The 15561-nt window shown below is 28.3% G+C and overlaps 1 protein-coding gene across 1 annotated transcript; it reads right to left on the reverse strand.

The window, feature by feature from the left end:
- Positions 1 to 6489: 6489 nt before the first annotated feature.
- On the reverse strand, positions 6490 to 10288 carry LOC122272212 (adult-specific rigid cuticular protein 15.7-like). The gene is made up of 3 exons (XM_043055590.2): positions 10277 to 10288; positions 8697 to 8747; positions 6490 to 7014 (listed from the first exon to the last, which is right to left on the reverse strand). The coding sequence occupies exons 1-3, from the start codon at positions 10286 to 10288 to the stop codon at positions 6490 to 6492; spliced, it is 588 nt and encodes a 195-aa protein (XP_042911524.1).
- Positions 10289 to 15561: the final 5273 nt, after the last annotated feature.

Consider the following 15561-nt stretch of genomic DNA (forward strand, 5'->3'; position numbering starts at 1 on the left):
ATTTCAATGATGGGGTTCTTAATGAACAACATTGATGAAGGAATGCAAAGATGATTTGTTTATAGATGATGAAAATGCAAATGAAAGCAGATACATCATAATGTGGTTCTCTCAATTAGTTATGTGCGCAGATACTCTAATCCAGCTGTTCCCAAATGGTGTTCCACGGAACCCTAGTTTTGCGAGGAACACCACAAGATTTCGATTGTTAACATATTTAATCATTTACGATTTTCGAAACCTGCCATTAAACTTATATAACTTAACTACCGATTATTTATTAAACATTTCCGTTATTTTAATGCATTGTTTAATTAAAATGCCTCAGAAGAAAGAGAGTAAAATTAAAAATGTGTTATCTAATAATAATATATTGAATGAATAATGAATGAGAAAAAAACGTATCAGTCACGCGATTACGGTTTCCTCCATGATAATAATCCGATGCATAGTTGTCATAACTCTGTAGAATAACTTATAACTCACTAAGAATGCAATTACAGGGACAAAAGCTCGCATAAGTTTTTAATTATTGTAACAAAATAATAGCACAGAGCCCCTTACTTAATCATTTCTGTTTCAAGGAGATGGGGGCTAGTTTACAGCTGTGTCTAGAGACTGTATTTTAATATAATACAGCAATTATACATAACCTTAAGCATACAGATATAGAAATATATATTAATATCAATATACGTTATAACAATATGCAGCAACTAAGAAAATAATAATTTATCGATTTAGATTTCGTGGCTAGAACAATGCATAATTTTACTTTTTCTTCAATTTTCCAACTGACCACAAACTCATTTTGTCTCTAATCTATTTAATAGTACTTATATCATTAATAAATAAAGATTTATGAGATTCATGAATTATGTGATTAATTTTCTTCCCACAATTTTGCCGAAGCTTTCTATTACATAATTCGAAATAACCAGAAAGTGAACCTCTTTGTGGATCTGCTAAGCACCGTAGGAAACTTGTCAGCTGAAAATGCTTATAGAAACTACTTCAAAGTGAAGTGGGTATTTTCTTTTCCTAACTACCACTTTAGTTTTTAAAATTACATGCAATAGTTACACGATTTCAGATTTAAAAGTCATTATTAATTATGGTTGGAATGAGCGTCTTAAGTCTTTAAGATACCTATTAATACCTATTTCTTATTTATTAGCCTAATTTTATACATACACAATTTATTAAACCATGAAATTTACAAGAAGAAATTATTTAACATTATCAAATGATTTAAGTAAGCTATAGTCCATTCAAATTTTTACAACGTTAAGTACTTTTAATATAACTATTATTTTTCAATAACACCTGAAAATAAAATGCATTATTAAATAAAATATAAAGTATATATTGTGAAATGATCGGTTGTTATTTGCAGTTGCAAAATTTAATATCTCTACTCAATAATTCTATGAAGTAATAATTTCAAATTCTTTTATGAACTTAAGGTTTTGAATTAAAGTGTTTTTAAAAAGAAATGTGTGCATTAATCGATACTTAAATTTTTTCAAAGAGCACATTTTCAAATTTATCATTGAGTGACGAAAAATCCACATTTTACACTAGATGCACTAAAATTGTAAACATAAAATAAAATACAGAGAATTGAAATAGACCAGTATTGATGTATCTGATACTTTGCACTTTATATTTTAAAGTACTTAGTAATTTGAACGAATTTAATGAATATATTTTTGCATCAATTCATTTCTATTATGTAAAAAATAACAATTTGTCAGAAATAACAATTTGTTTAAGTAAAAAATAACAATTGATATTTATCTGATACTGAAGCTATGGAGTTTTTATAGCTGATACTCAGTTGTATCAGTATCAGTTTGTAACTAGTACTGCTCAGTTTGTAATTGGTACCAAAAATTGTACTTATTCTTCTCTAATAGAGATCGTTAAAAAAGTTTATTTAATTTTTTCTTAAGTGAAAAATTTAAAAGTTCTAAGTATTAGGGATTTTATGGAACGGTTCGAAATGACTATATTTTTCTACACAATATTTCATAATCCTTAGCAGGAAGAATTCAAATAAGGTATCTTTGATTTCACAAAAATGTATGCTTTTAAGAACTTTGTATAATGAGATGTTTAGTCTTAAGACTTTTGAATTTTGTCATATTTCTTATTCAATTTATTTTTAAAGAAAGGGCAAAGGTTTGATATGCATTTGTAGATAATATGAATTTAAAAATAGATATTTTTACGATCTCGATAATTATTCGTATTTAACACTCTCACATTTATCTTTTTATTTATCTTCTTATTAATTTTGTTACTGATGATCCAAATAAAATTGAGATAAATGATTTTAAAACTTTAAAATTTTTTGAAAAAAAAATAAAGGGAAAGTAAATGTTTGACATATTTAGAGTGAATATAATTAATATGACTTTCGAAATAAATGTTTTTAATAACTTGATAACTTTTCGAATTTTACCCTGTCACATTTTTTAATATTCTACATAATAATATTCCATACGATTAACAACGATCTCCATACAATTCGTAATAGTTGATTCCCATTCCATAAGACAATAAATTTTAAAATATTTAATTATTAAAATTTCTCTCTTTCATTAAATTTATTTTTGAAGAAGAGGAAAAAGCTTGACCTGCATTCGCGTTTAACATGAATTTCAAAATAAATATTTATAAGATATTAATTATTTTTCTTATTTTACGATCACTTATTTTTGCTCATTTTTTTTAACGATGATACCCATAGAAGATGATTGCTATTAATGAAGACTAATTTCTTGCCGACATTAGGGATCCTTTTTGAATAGTTTTGAAAGTTTTTGTTCCTTTTGAAAGTTTTTGACTATAAATTTGTCAGAATTTTTTTCGGAGGGAAAAATTGGCAATAAAATGAATTCTAAATTTTCTTAATCATAAAATTTTCCGTAATTTAAATAAAATAAACATTTAAATAATTATTCTAAGAAAAGGAGAATAAAAATAATAAGAGCTTATAAGAATTGTTTAAATGAATATACAACTATTGTTGTTTTCATTTAAACAATAGGCCAAATATTGTTGTTTTCATTTAAAGACCTTTTTTTGTGAATTTGTGTAATTTATATAAAATAAATTTTTTTTAACCGTTTGCTTACGGCTGGTGCAATAAGTGGACCAGAATGGTTTCATTATGTTAAGTGCAGTAAGGAAAAGGTAATATTTGTGTATATTTTGAGAAGAAAAATTGAAATGGACTTTGAAATTAAATTGATAATTGAAAAATACCTAATTAATTTTGCTTATGAAGTAGGGGTTCTACCGAAAAGAGGTCGATCTTTGAGGTTCAGTAGCCAATTGGAAACCAATGCTTCAACATTCCTTTAATTCTTATTCTATTTTCTTAACAGTTTAACAGTATTTATGTAATATTAATGCATTTAGTGTTATTTGTAGGATTTTTGTTAAACAAAATAGCTGCATATTGAGCAAAATCTGCTCTAAAAGACAACGTTTTGAAATGCTTTTATCAAAAATTAAGAAAACACTCATTAAAAAAGATAATATAATCAAATGGAAACTATATCAGTTACTTACATACTTTTAAGTTTTTAAATAAGCTGGATCAAAATTATAAGAAATTTTTTTTTGCACACAATTGCAGCCAAAGGCAATTAGATGTAAAATGTTATTTTTTTAACTAAGGATAACTTTTTATCATTAAATTTATTAAAAGAACAAAAGAATGTTTTGAATTGTAAGACTTATAAATTATTGCAAAATTTCAATGTAGGTAATTTGTAAGAAAATATTTCGAAATTTGATGGGAATTGTTGCGAAACTAAAAATTTAAAAATACTACTATTGGAGTGAAAGTGAAATTTACATTTAAAGGTCTGAAAGTTCAACCGTCCTCTTAAATACACTATTACAACCATATATTCCAGAACTTTACATTTTAAAGTCGATTCCAACATTTATTTCTTTTATGCAATTATTCATCCATTTAAATATGGTAAATAGTGAGGAGGAAAACAATGGGATTGCAGTTTTGTTCAAAATTAGCTGACTTGAACATGCAGTGTCGTTCCTAACCGGATTGACTGTGTTTGTGAGAGGTATCTTGTCTATTGATTGATAACGTTTAAAAACAGGCAAAACAAAACATTTATTTTAAATAAAAAACAACAAAAAACAAAACAAAACAAAACACAGCATTCCAAAGATATTTCAAAAAGCCAATTCAACGATATTTCCAGTTCTCTCTTTTTTCTCTTGCCATACTCAGAGTAACCTACATATTTTGAATACTTTTGGTGGCGCAAACTAATTGGAGTTAGTGTTTGCCGCNGAAACATAGAAGGTGTTCCGTAATGAACACCCTTAATTTATATTTTTAGAATTGCTATTAAAAATGACGAAAAAATAAACCAAAGGGGTTGCAATTAAAAGAGATTAAAAAAGTATCAAAGTTTGTCGATTAACTAGTGAGGCAGGTATGAAAAAAAAACCCAGTTTGATTATAGGTTTAAATAATCTCGAGGTGGGTTTCTGATAATCTCCTCCATAAATCAAATCGGAATTTGAGTTTTTAATCTCCCTCTCATCAGTCTGGAAACAGTTATTTTTCTCATTTCATTTTTTCATATTTAAAAATTTTTTATGTAAGTATTAAGATTTATATCCAGCAACACTCAATCTCTAACTCTCTTGTTTTTTCTAAAATTATATTCGATCAATTTCTTTGTTTCTTTCATATCAAACCAAGCACGAGCTAATATAATTAAGGTTTCTAAGGAAAATGAATAAATGTTTCGATAACAATGTATACACATTCATTAATTGAAACAAAAAAGAAAGTACTCAAAATTACAATAACTCTAGAACAAATTATAATTTAGAAAAAACTCGCAAATAAAAAGAAAAAACTAAGTTCATTGTACAAAATAGCCCTTTCAACTTCTGTTGCATTTCAGCGGGTTGTAGATCATTCCACATGATATTTTTTAATCAAATTCAGCAGTTGATAGCTCTCCAACTAAATAAAGAATGTTAAATTTTTAATTCCATATTACAAAACGTGCATTTTTTCACACATGTCCATAAGTTCAAGGTTCTAGGCTTAGCTGTTTTTACGTAGCAAAATAAAATACCGCGCGAAGTTGAACACCGAAAAAAGTGGTGATGGTGGTAATTACAATTTCTTTTTAATGTACAGAGATTTTTGAAAATAATTCTAGAAGGCTGGATGAGGCGGGTAATTACAAAACACCCGGTATAGTGAGCATTTAGGATTATGCAAGCCTTAAAAACTTTTAATGGTGCTAATACTTTTTATTTTATTACTTATTTATTACTTTATAAGTTTTATTACTTTAATATTTTATTAGAAGTTTAAAGATATATCTGATAAGATCATTTAAGCTGCCACTATAGTGTTTAAAATTAATATCGCGGGATTACATTTGTATTTAGCTAGTCTCGTGTGTTGTTTTTATTACCACTTTTGTTTAATTAAAACCTCGGGCTCAAAAACTGAAAGTCCCGCAGTGGACTGATCGTTAGGACACGGCTCCCAGCAGATCACTGACGTCAAGCATCACTGGCTGCGGTCAGTGTGCGGATGGGCGACCACTTGGATCAGTCTGCGTAGGGACCGAGGATGTGCGGTATTGGTCCTCGTTAAACTGTTCTACCGTAAAGTGCAGGACTTCGCGTGCAGGTCGTTGGGCTACCGAAGAGGGTGTGCCATTCCCTCTGCAGAGGATCAAAATTGTGATGGCCTGTTTTCATATCATCCTCAGGGATGTTTTCTAGACCGTCGCCAATAGCCCATTGTTCAGCTCTAGTGCGACGTAAATGAACTACAACAACAACAAATATTGAAAACGCTCGTAAAAATCACGTTTTGGGGTCGAGTATTTTCCAAAATAAATATTTGATTCACACAATTTATGAATATTGTGAGTGAATTATTATTTTCTAACTTTTTACTGATTTGAGACACTTAATAAATAAAGAAATCGAAAATATTAATTTCTCTTCTTCTTTCTTAAGTGCAAACTGATAACAAATTTATATATTTCCAGCTTTCTGTTCATCATAAGGAGAGAAAAAAACAATGCACGTGTATTCTAGTGCAAATATCTTTTGATTAGTTCTATCTATCTATCTATCTATCTATATATTAGGTGTATTATTTATTTATATATTAGTTATATTTTAAGCGGTATTTACATTTTAAAATAAATATTTCAAGCCTATCTATGCCCTTAAGACTAATTTGTAACGTGCAAAGTATATACATTTGAGACCTTTTTTTATGGGATTTCAAAATTCCTCATGTTTTCATAATTAGCTTGTTAAAGCTAAAATTAAAATTTTTCTGGTCAATATTAGTTTTTAAAACTTTTTTTTATACTGTTCAAGATGTTTACATACAATAAATAAGCACAAAAAGTAAATTGCAAAATAATTTATTTTCATGCTATTTTTTTACAAAATTTAATATCCATATCTGGCGTAGCCCAAGCCTCCTAAGATACCCAAACCATAACCACCATATCCACCATAAGCTCCTCCATATCCAAGATTTCCATATCCACCATAAGCTCCATCATATCCGAGGCCACCGTAACCTGCTCCAAGACCTCCATAACCGTAACCTAAACCTCCAACACCATATCCTGCACCGATGCCTCCATATCCGTAACCTAGACCACCAAGACCGTAACCGGCTGCTGCAGGGACACCCAAATATCCTTCACCACCGGTGTAAGGGGCATCAGAAATCAGTTGAACGGCAGCTGGATTTTGATTGGCTGTTCCGGGTTCATTGGTCTTGACCTGTGCTCTGAATCCAGCATGATCAGCAACGTAGTTGACTTGTCTTTTGATGCCTCTGTCATCTGTGAATCCGTAGCTGCCAGTTACGTGTCCTCCGGTTCCGGATTCTTCTCTGTGTTGTTCTCCATGTTTGTCCTTGATGCTGTATCCGAATTTATAAGGTTTGGGTGCATGGTGAACTGGCTGAAATAACATAATAATAATTAAATAGGATAATTTTAGTAGTTCTGTATTAGCAATTTTTGTAAAGTATTTTTAAGTTTTTCACAAATGCTATGAATTTAAGTTTTGAACATGCCCTTTGTTAATGTTGGGATTGGGTGCATGATGTACGGGTTATATTAACAGAAGAAAAAATATGGCATTATTGATCATGCGCACATAAAATCATAAAATAGCTGTATCTGTATTTATGTTCAATTTGTTTCTACTTTGGTACTATAAGCTCACATTTATTAAGAAAATATTATTCTATAATTGTTCTCTGGATACGTAATTGTATCTGTATGTTTATATATCTCATAATTGTATCCTTATTGTATTAACATGATATGTGAGGTGTTTATAAATAAAACTCTTCTGAATCAGTAAAGATTCTGTTTTCAGACCTGGTAAATTTCCAGGTATTTAGTCTGAGATTTATTTCAAATTTTTCAAATATCGGCAAAATATATGCTTTAATATTTGATTTAAGATGATTTTGACAGTCGTGATATTTGAAATATTCAAGGTATATGCAGAGGCTTTCATAAATTCAATCGACAAATTTAAGGATTCATTATGGCTGCTTGAAATCCATCTGGCTTCAGATCGATAGATATTAGCTTGTCTGAGAAGTTTATTTGGCTGGTATGCAATATTGTTCCCATATCCAAAATCATGCCGTTGATCTCGAAATTGTGAAGCTTTAACTTCCACGAACTTTTTAATAATGAGCTTTTTACTATTTATAAAATGCAGTGATAAAGAATTACATTAATTGATTTTGTTTTATAAGAGTCGTTGAACAGCCTACCTAATGTTTGGCTTACGACTACTAATATTTAACTCCGTATCCTTGTAATTTAGAGCCCAATCCAGAAGACAAGGGAACTCCTGGATCAAGTATTGGAAGAAACTTTGCCCTCGAGGCGAACTTGCATTAATTAATGAAATAAAAGAATATGCATTTTTTTAAGTATGATTGATAAGAAACAAATGTTATCTTTTTACTTTTCATTTTCAAGCAAGGGCTAAAAGGGATGTTTAGCAATCAAAATTCCAAGTTCGAATCAAGTATGCGAAACTTGAAATGTTTGGAGGATTCTATTAATCTTGAAATTTGGCATGCTGTAATGATTACAAATAGCGATGCTTTTACTATCTGTATTTCGGTTTGGCAGATTAATTTTGAATTTAAAAACAAAACATCTAAATTATAGCTGGGGAGAAAATTTCTTTAAAAGTACTCGGTTAAATAAGTTAAAAATAAACATGGAAAAGGGAATGGGATGGGCTTTAAACAAATTAAATGTTGATGCGTTTTACTGATCGTTTAAAAATAGAGTAATTAACAATAGACAATAATATAGTAATTAAGATAAAAAATTAATAATGGAGTAATTAAAAATAGACTTTTAAGGAAACTAAATGAAAAAATATGTCGGAACATTATTTCAATAGGATGAAAGTCTTTGGCCGATTAACTAATTGTTGAGAGACTATTATCTATCTTCTATCTAAAGACTATCTTCATTAAAACTTTGAAAAAGTGTTTAAGTTATGTCGTTTTATGATTAAGATGAACAAAAATAATTAACACTCTAAATAACGTTTAAGATCTGAGTAGATTAAATTATTATTGTTGCTTTTTGCATTGAACTCACCTCGTGCAAGTTAGCAAGAGAAACAGTTGCCAAAGCAGCTAAGAGAAAGACCTACAAATGAAAAAAAATTTAGCTTGGTTCTGAAAAGTAATATTGAAAAATCATTATTAATATTTCATCTTCAATTTAATTCAATTATTAAGTTTTATTTTAATGATGGGATTTTTAATGAACAAGACTGAAGAACAAACTCAAAGATGATTTGTTTATAAGATGATGAAAACATCATAATATGGTTCTCGCAACTCGTTATGCGCACAGATTCTCTAATCCAGTTGTTCCCAAATGGTGTTCCACGGAGCCGTAGTTTTGCGAGGAACACCACAAGATTCCGATTGTTAACATATTCAATCATTTATGATTTTCGAAACCTGCCATTAAACTTATATAACTTAATTACTGATTATTTATTAAATATTTCCATTATTTTAATGCATTGTTTAATTAAAATGCCTCTAAAGAAAGAGAGTAAAATTAAAAATGTGTTATCTAACAATAATATATTGAATGAATAATGAATAAGAAAAGCATATCAGTCACGAGATTATGGCTTCCACCAGAGTAATAATCCGATGCATAATTGTCATAACACTGTAGGATAACTTATAACTCACTAAGAATACAATTACAGGGGCAAAAGCTCGCATAAGTGTTTAATTATTGTAACAATATTATAGCACAGAGCCCCGTACTTGATTACTTCTGTTTCATGGGGATGGGAGCCAGTTTACAGCTGTGTCCAGAGACTTCAGTTGAAGGAAAAAGACTGTATTTTAATATAATACATCAATTCTACAATAACCTTAAGCATACAGATATAGAAATATATATTAATATCAATATACGTTATAACAATATGCAGCAACTATGAAAATAATAATTTATGGATATAGATTTCGTGGCTAGTACAATGCATAATTTTACTTTTTCTTCAATTTTCCAACTGACAACAAATTCACTTTGTCTCTAATCTATTTAATAGGGCTTATATCATTAATAAATAAGATTAATGACATTCATGAAATTTTTAGTTTTTTTCTCACAATTTTGCCGAAGCTATCTATTACATAATTTGAAATAACCAGAAATGGAACCCCTTTGTGGATCTGCTAAGCACCATAGGAAACCTGTCAGTTGAAAATGCTTATAGAAACTACTTCAAAGTGAAGTGGGTATTTTCTTCTCCTAACTACAACTTTAGTTTTTAAAATTACATGCAATAGTTACACGATTTCAGATTCAAAAGTCATTATTAATTATGGTTGAATGAGCGTCTTAAATCTTTAAGATATCTATTATTTATTTATTAGCCAAATTTCTATCGTATCCATTTCTATATTAGCCTAATATCTATTTTTTATTTATTAGCCTAATTTTATACATACACAATTTAATAAACCATGAAATTTACAAGAAGAAATTATTTAGCATTATAAAATGATTTAAGTAAGCTATAGACCATTTAAATTTTTACAACGTTAAGTAATTTTAATATAACTATTTTTTTTCAAAAACATTTGAAAATAAAATGCATTATTAAATAAAACACTTTCATAAAAACTTAAATAAATTTATTTTACCTGAGCGATCATGTTGATTACTTGAGTTTGATATGAATAATGCTGTTTGATATTGCGAGTCGTATTTATATGAATGGTCGAAATTGAACTTAATTCGTTCCACAAGTAGGAATGAGAGGAATTTTTCACACTTGATTGATTGATTATTTTGAGAACGTTGATTAAGAATGATAAGATGCCTTTGTATGGAAATAAAGTATATATTGTGAAATGATCGGTTACTATTTGCAGTTGCTAAATTTAATATCTCTACTCAATAATTCTATGAAGTAATAATTTCAAATTCTTTCATGAGCTTAAGGTTTTGAATTAAAGTGTTTTTAAAAAGAAATATTTGCATTAATCGATACTTAAAATGTTTTTAAAGAGCACATTTTCAAATTTATCATTGAGTGACGCGTTAAGACTAGATGCGTTAAGTTTGTAAACATAAAATAAAATACAGAGAATTGAAATAAGCCAGTATTGATGTATCTGATACTTTGTGCTTTATATTTTAAAGTACTTGGTCGTTTGAACGAATTTAATGAATATATTTTTGCACCAATTCAGTTCTACTGTGTAAAAAATAACAAATTAAGACTGATATTTATCTGATACTGAAGCTATGGAGTTTTTATAGCCGATACTCAGTTGTATCTGTATCAGTTTGTAACTAGTATTGTTCAGTTTGGAATTGATATCAAAAAATTATACTTATTCTTCTCTAATAGAGATCGTTAAACAAGTTTCTTTTCTTTTTCTTCAAGTGAAAAATTGAAAATGTTTAGGTATTGGGGATTTTATGGAACTATTCGAAAGTACTATACGTTTTTTCCATGCAATATTTCATAATCCTTAACAGGAAGAATTCAAATAAGGTATCTTTGATTTCACAAAAATGTATGTTTTTAAGAACTTTTTATAATAAGATGGTTAGTTTTAAAACTTGAATTTTATTATATTTTTTTATTCAATTTATTTTTAAAGAAAGGGTAAAAGTATGATGCGCATTTGTATTTAATATGAATTTAAAAATAGATATTTTTACGATCTATACGATCTATATCGTATTTAACTCTCTCACATTTATCTTTTTGTTTATATTTTTATAAATTTTGTTACTGATGATCGTCATGCGATTGATTACGATCCAAGTAAGATTGAGATAAATAATTTTAAAATTTTAGAATTTTTTCAATAAAAAGTAAAGTAAATGTAAAAGTTCAGCATATTTAGAGTGAATATAATTAATAAGACTTTCAAAATAAATGTTTTTAATAACTTGATGACTTTTCATATTTTACCATGTCACATTTTTTTATAACTTTATTTAATAATATCTCCATACGATTAATACGATCTCCATACGATTAATAACGATCTCCATACGATTCATAATAATTGATTCTCATTCTATAAGACAATAAATTTTAAAATTTTTAATTATTAAAGTTTTTTTTTTTCATTAAATTTATTTCTGAAGAGGAGGAAAGAGTTTGACCTGCATTCGCGTTTAACATGAATTTCAAAATAAATATTTATAAGGTATTAATTATTTTTCTTATTTTACGATCACTTATTTTTGTTCATTTTTTAACGATGATACCCATAGAAGATGATTGCTATTAATGAAATCTAATTTCTTGCGACATTGGGGATCCTTTTTGAATAGTTTTGAAAGTTTTTGATCCTTTTGAAAGTTTTTCACTATAAATTTGTCATAATTTTTTTTCGGAGGGAAAAATCGGCAATAAAATGAATTCTAAATTTTCGTAATCATAAAATTTTCCTCAATTTAAGTAAAATAATCATCTATATATATATTTCTCTTACAGGGCGACAAAAAAAGGGCTTCATTACAACTCCCCGAATGGCAACGCTAGAAAATCGACCATTGATTGCCGCTAAAAATGTCACATGCCAAATCTAGCTGAGATGGCTCAACATATAGCGCTTTTAAAAACGCAAACTGAAATAACCAGAGAGAGCATAAGCTAGGCAGAAGTGAGTAGTCTTTGTCGATAGATCTCTATTTTAGTATTTTGTCGAAAGCGCTTTTTTTCACGAATTTAAAAATTATGAATTTATTTGACGATTTTTGATTTATATCACGAATTTATTTGTTTTATTAGAATTTATTTGTTTATGCAGGTTTTTCCATTTGCAATTCAGTTATTTCAATTTTTAATAGACTTAATTATAGCCAAAATTTCAACCTTTTTAAAGAAATTTCAGTTTTAGAAACTTTATCTTAAGATTTTATACTATAGCGCATTTCTAATAGGTTTAACGAATTACATGTCATTTATTTGAATTCAAATTTATTTTAATGACTTAGTATTTACTAAAAAGGTGTAATTTTTTTTTAAAAAGTTGTTATATGGATTTGAATGATTGTCTTGAATTCTTAAAATTTTGTGCATTTGCAATGCACCTAAGTTAGTAGCGAGCAAACCATATAAGATTCGTAGCAATTTTCGGGGGTTGGCGAGTGTTAGCGAGCAGCGGGAGCAGCCAACTAGTTTAAATAATTATTCTAAGAAAAAGAGAATAAAAATAATAAAAGCTTATAAGAATTGTTTAAATGAATATACAACTATTGTTGTTTTCATTTAAACAATAGGCCAAATATTGTTGTTTTCATTTAAAGACCTTTTTTGTGAATTTGTGTAATATATATAAAATAAATTTTTTTTAACCGTTTGCTTACGGCTGGTGCAATAAGTGAACCAGAATGGTTTCATTATGTTAAGTGCAGTAAGGGAAATGTAATATTTGTGTATATTTTGAGAAGAAAAATTGAAATGGACAATAAAATTAAATTGATAATTGAAAAATAGCTAATTAATTTTGCTTATGAAGTAGGGGTCCTACCGAAAAAAGGTCGATAATTTGAGGTTCAGTAGCCAATTGGAAACCACTATTTCAACATTCCTTTAATTCTTATTCTATTTTCTTAACAGTTTAACAGTATTTTTGTAATATCAATGTATTTAGTGTTACATGTAAGGTTTTGTTAAACGAAATAGCTGCATATTAAATAAAATCTGATCTAAAAGTCAAAGTTTTGAAATTATTTTATCAAAAATTAAGAAAACACTCATTTAAAAAATGGTATTATCAAATGGAAACTTTATCAGTTGCTTACGTACTTTTAAGTTTTTAAATAAACTGGATCAAAGTTATAAGAGTTATTGGCTCTATAAGAAGAAGCAATTTTTTTTTTATAAAAAGTCTACTAAAACCTTCTGAATGCAATATATTTTATGTATCTATGTTTTTCACATCTATATCAGCTTTCGCACCGACCATAGTGGTGACGTAAAATATCCTCAGTGGTAGACGGATTGGGGGTTAGAATTACCTTGCTCTTGGTTTAACCTTGGGTGGTTTTTGTGGTTTTCCACTCAATGAAACGAAAATGTGAGTTTACATCAAAAAGTCCTACATGAAGGCTAGTTTGTCCCAATGCTTGTTCCTGGACTTATTTTGTCTTCCTTCTTGAGTTCAAAATTACAAGGTTACTGAGTTGAACACTTATAGTCGTTAGTTCAGAATTAGTCAGCACTCGCATTGCTGTTCAACGGCAGGCTATAAAATAAATTAAAATTTATTTCAGATTAAACTTATAATTTTTCAAAATTTTTTATTATAAAGCTGCCATTTTTTTAAAAAAACAATCAAATATTTGAAAATTTTAGAGCTCCTTTTTGCTTTTTTCAATACCTAGATTTCTTTTAAAAAAATATATTTTATAATACATTTCTTACAAGTTATTCTTTGACACAGATTGTCATTAAGATTGCAATTCTTAACCCTTTTCGAGACTGTGGTTAGTATACCTATCGCCAAGTTCAGTAATATTAAATGTTCACGATAAACTATTTTACCATTTTATTATTTGTGCCTCTGGCTGTTAAGAACTTGTTGTGCTGTTGAACATTTCTGGCTGTTGAACATTTTAAGGAATATATACTGGAACTGTTTTTTGTATTCTACTAAGGCTTGTCGATAGAAAACAAAGCATATGTGCACTATTAGTCTTGAACCATAATGTGTTTCTCTGTGTCTTCTCAAAATTTCAGGAAAGTAAATTTTATATAATTAATTATATGCTTTTGAAAATTTGAGCGAAAAACAGTAAAATATATAAGAAAAGTTTTACTTGCTAAATGATTTTCTTTTTTTTTTAAAACTTTGTTACTCCCTTAATCCTTATAAAATGTATTGAAACGATCTTGTTAAAAAAATATGAATAAGAAATACGGACTATTTATTGAATTTTGTTTCATAAAAAAAGTTATTTTTCTCCAAGGCGATTTTATCGGTTAGTGGTACTTGACACTGTAATGAGTTTCAGCCAAATATCTCTCTCCCCGTCACCTTTCCTGTAAAACGACACTAAATAAAAGGCAAGAAAAATTGTTAGCCTTCAACAGGATTGTCGCCAATCTGAATATGAAGATGAAAAAAAATAAAAACTTCAACGACGAGGATAAAAAACAAGATCGAGGGGAAAAAATTGCGTTCGTAAAACTCAGCTGGGTTTATTTTTACTCATCCTGGCATTTTCAAGAGCGTAAATTATTATTATTTTTTGGTTATTTTTCTCTAAGAAGTTTCTCTTTTCGATGGAATATTATTCGAATATCTAGAGCAACATGGTGAATGTTGCCAAAAACTATGGATCGTCAACACAGCATCTCCATGGTTCTCTTCATTGGTAAGTCAAATTATGAATTTGACTTTCATTTTGTAATTTTCATGGTCAAAACTATAATATATTGAATTTATTGTTTAAATGTTATGGGTAGGCTCTTTTAATCTATTTTTTGCACACATTCGTTTACTAGATTTTTACACATGTTTTTCTTTTCTTTTTTTCGTTTTTTAATAAATAAAAATGAAAAATATTTATTTATATTAGAAAATGAAAAAATATTTATTTATATCTATTATCGAATTTGAAGTCTTTCGAATAAAATTCTTTCATACTTTATTACATTATGGCAATATCGAACTACTGCGCATCAATCTGTAAAATATGATCAGACGCTTAAAAAGTATTTGTACAAAAGTATATTATAAAATAATGCCTTTGGAAGTTAATATTTGACGTAAGTCTAGATTTCTGAAGAACTTCCTTATATGCGCAACAATTCTATGTACGAAGTTGGCTAGAAAAAATTCGAGTCTATAAATCTAGTCTATGATCACGTAGAATGAACAGAGTAGAATATATGAATAAGGTAGAATATGTATAAATCAATGAATAGGGTGGAATATATATGAATCTATGAGGG

The sequence above is a fragment of the Parasteatoda tepidariorum genome, chromosome 2, assembly GCF_043381705.1.
Source record: "Parasteatoda tepidariorum isolate YZ-2023 chromosome 2, CAS_Ptep_4.0, whole genome shotgun sequence".
NCBI classification, from domain to species: domain Eukaryota; kingdom Metazoa; phylum Arthropoda; class Arachnida; order Araneae; family Theridiidae; genus Parasteatoda; species Parasteatoda tepidariorum.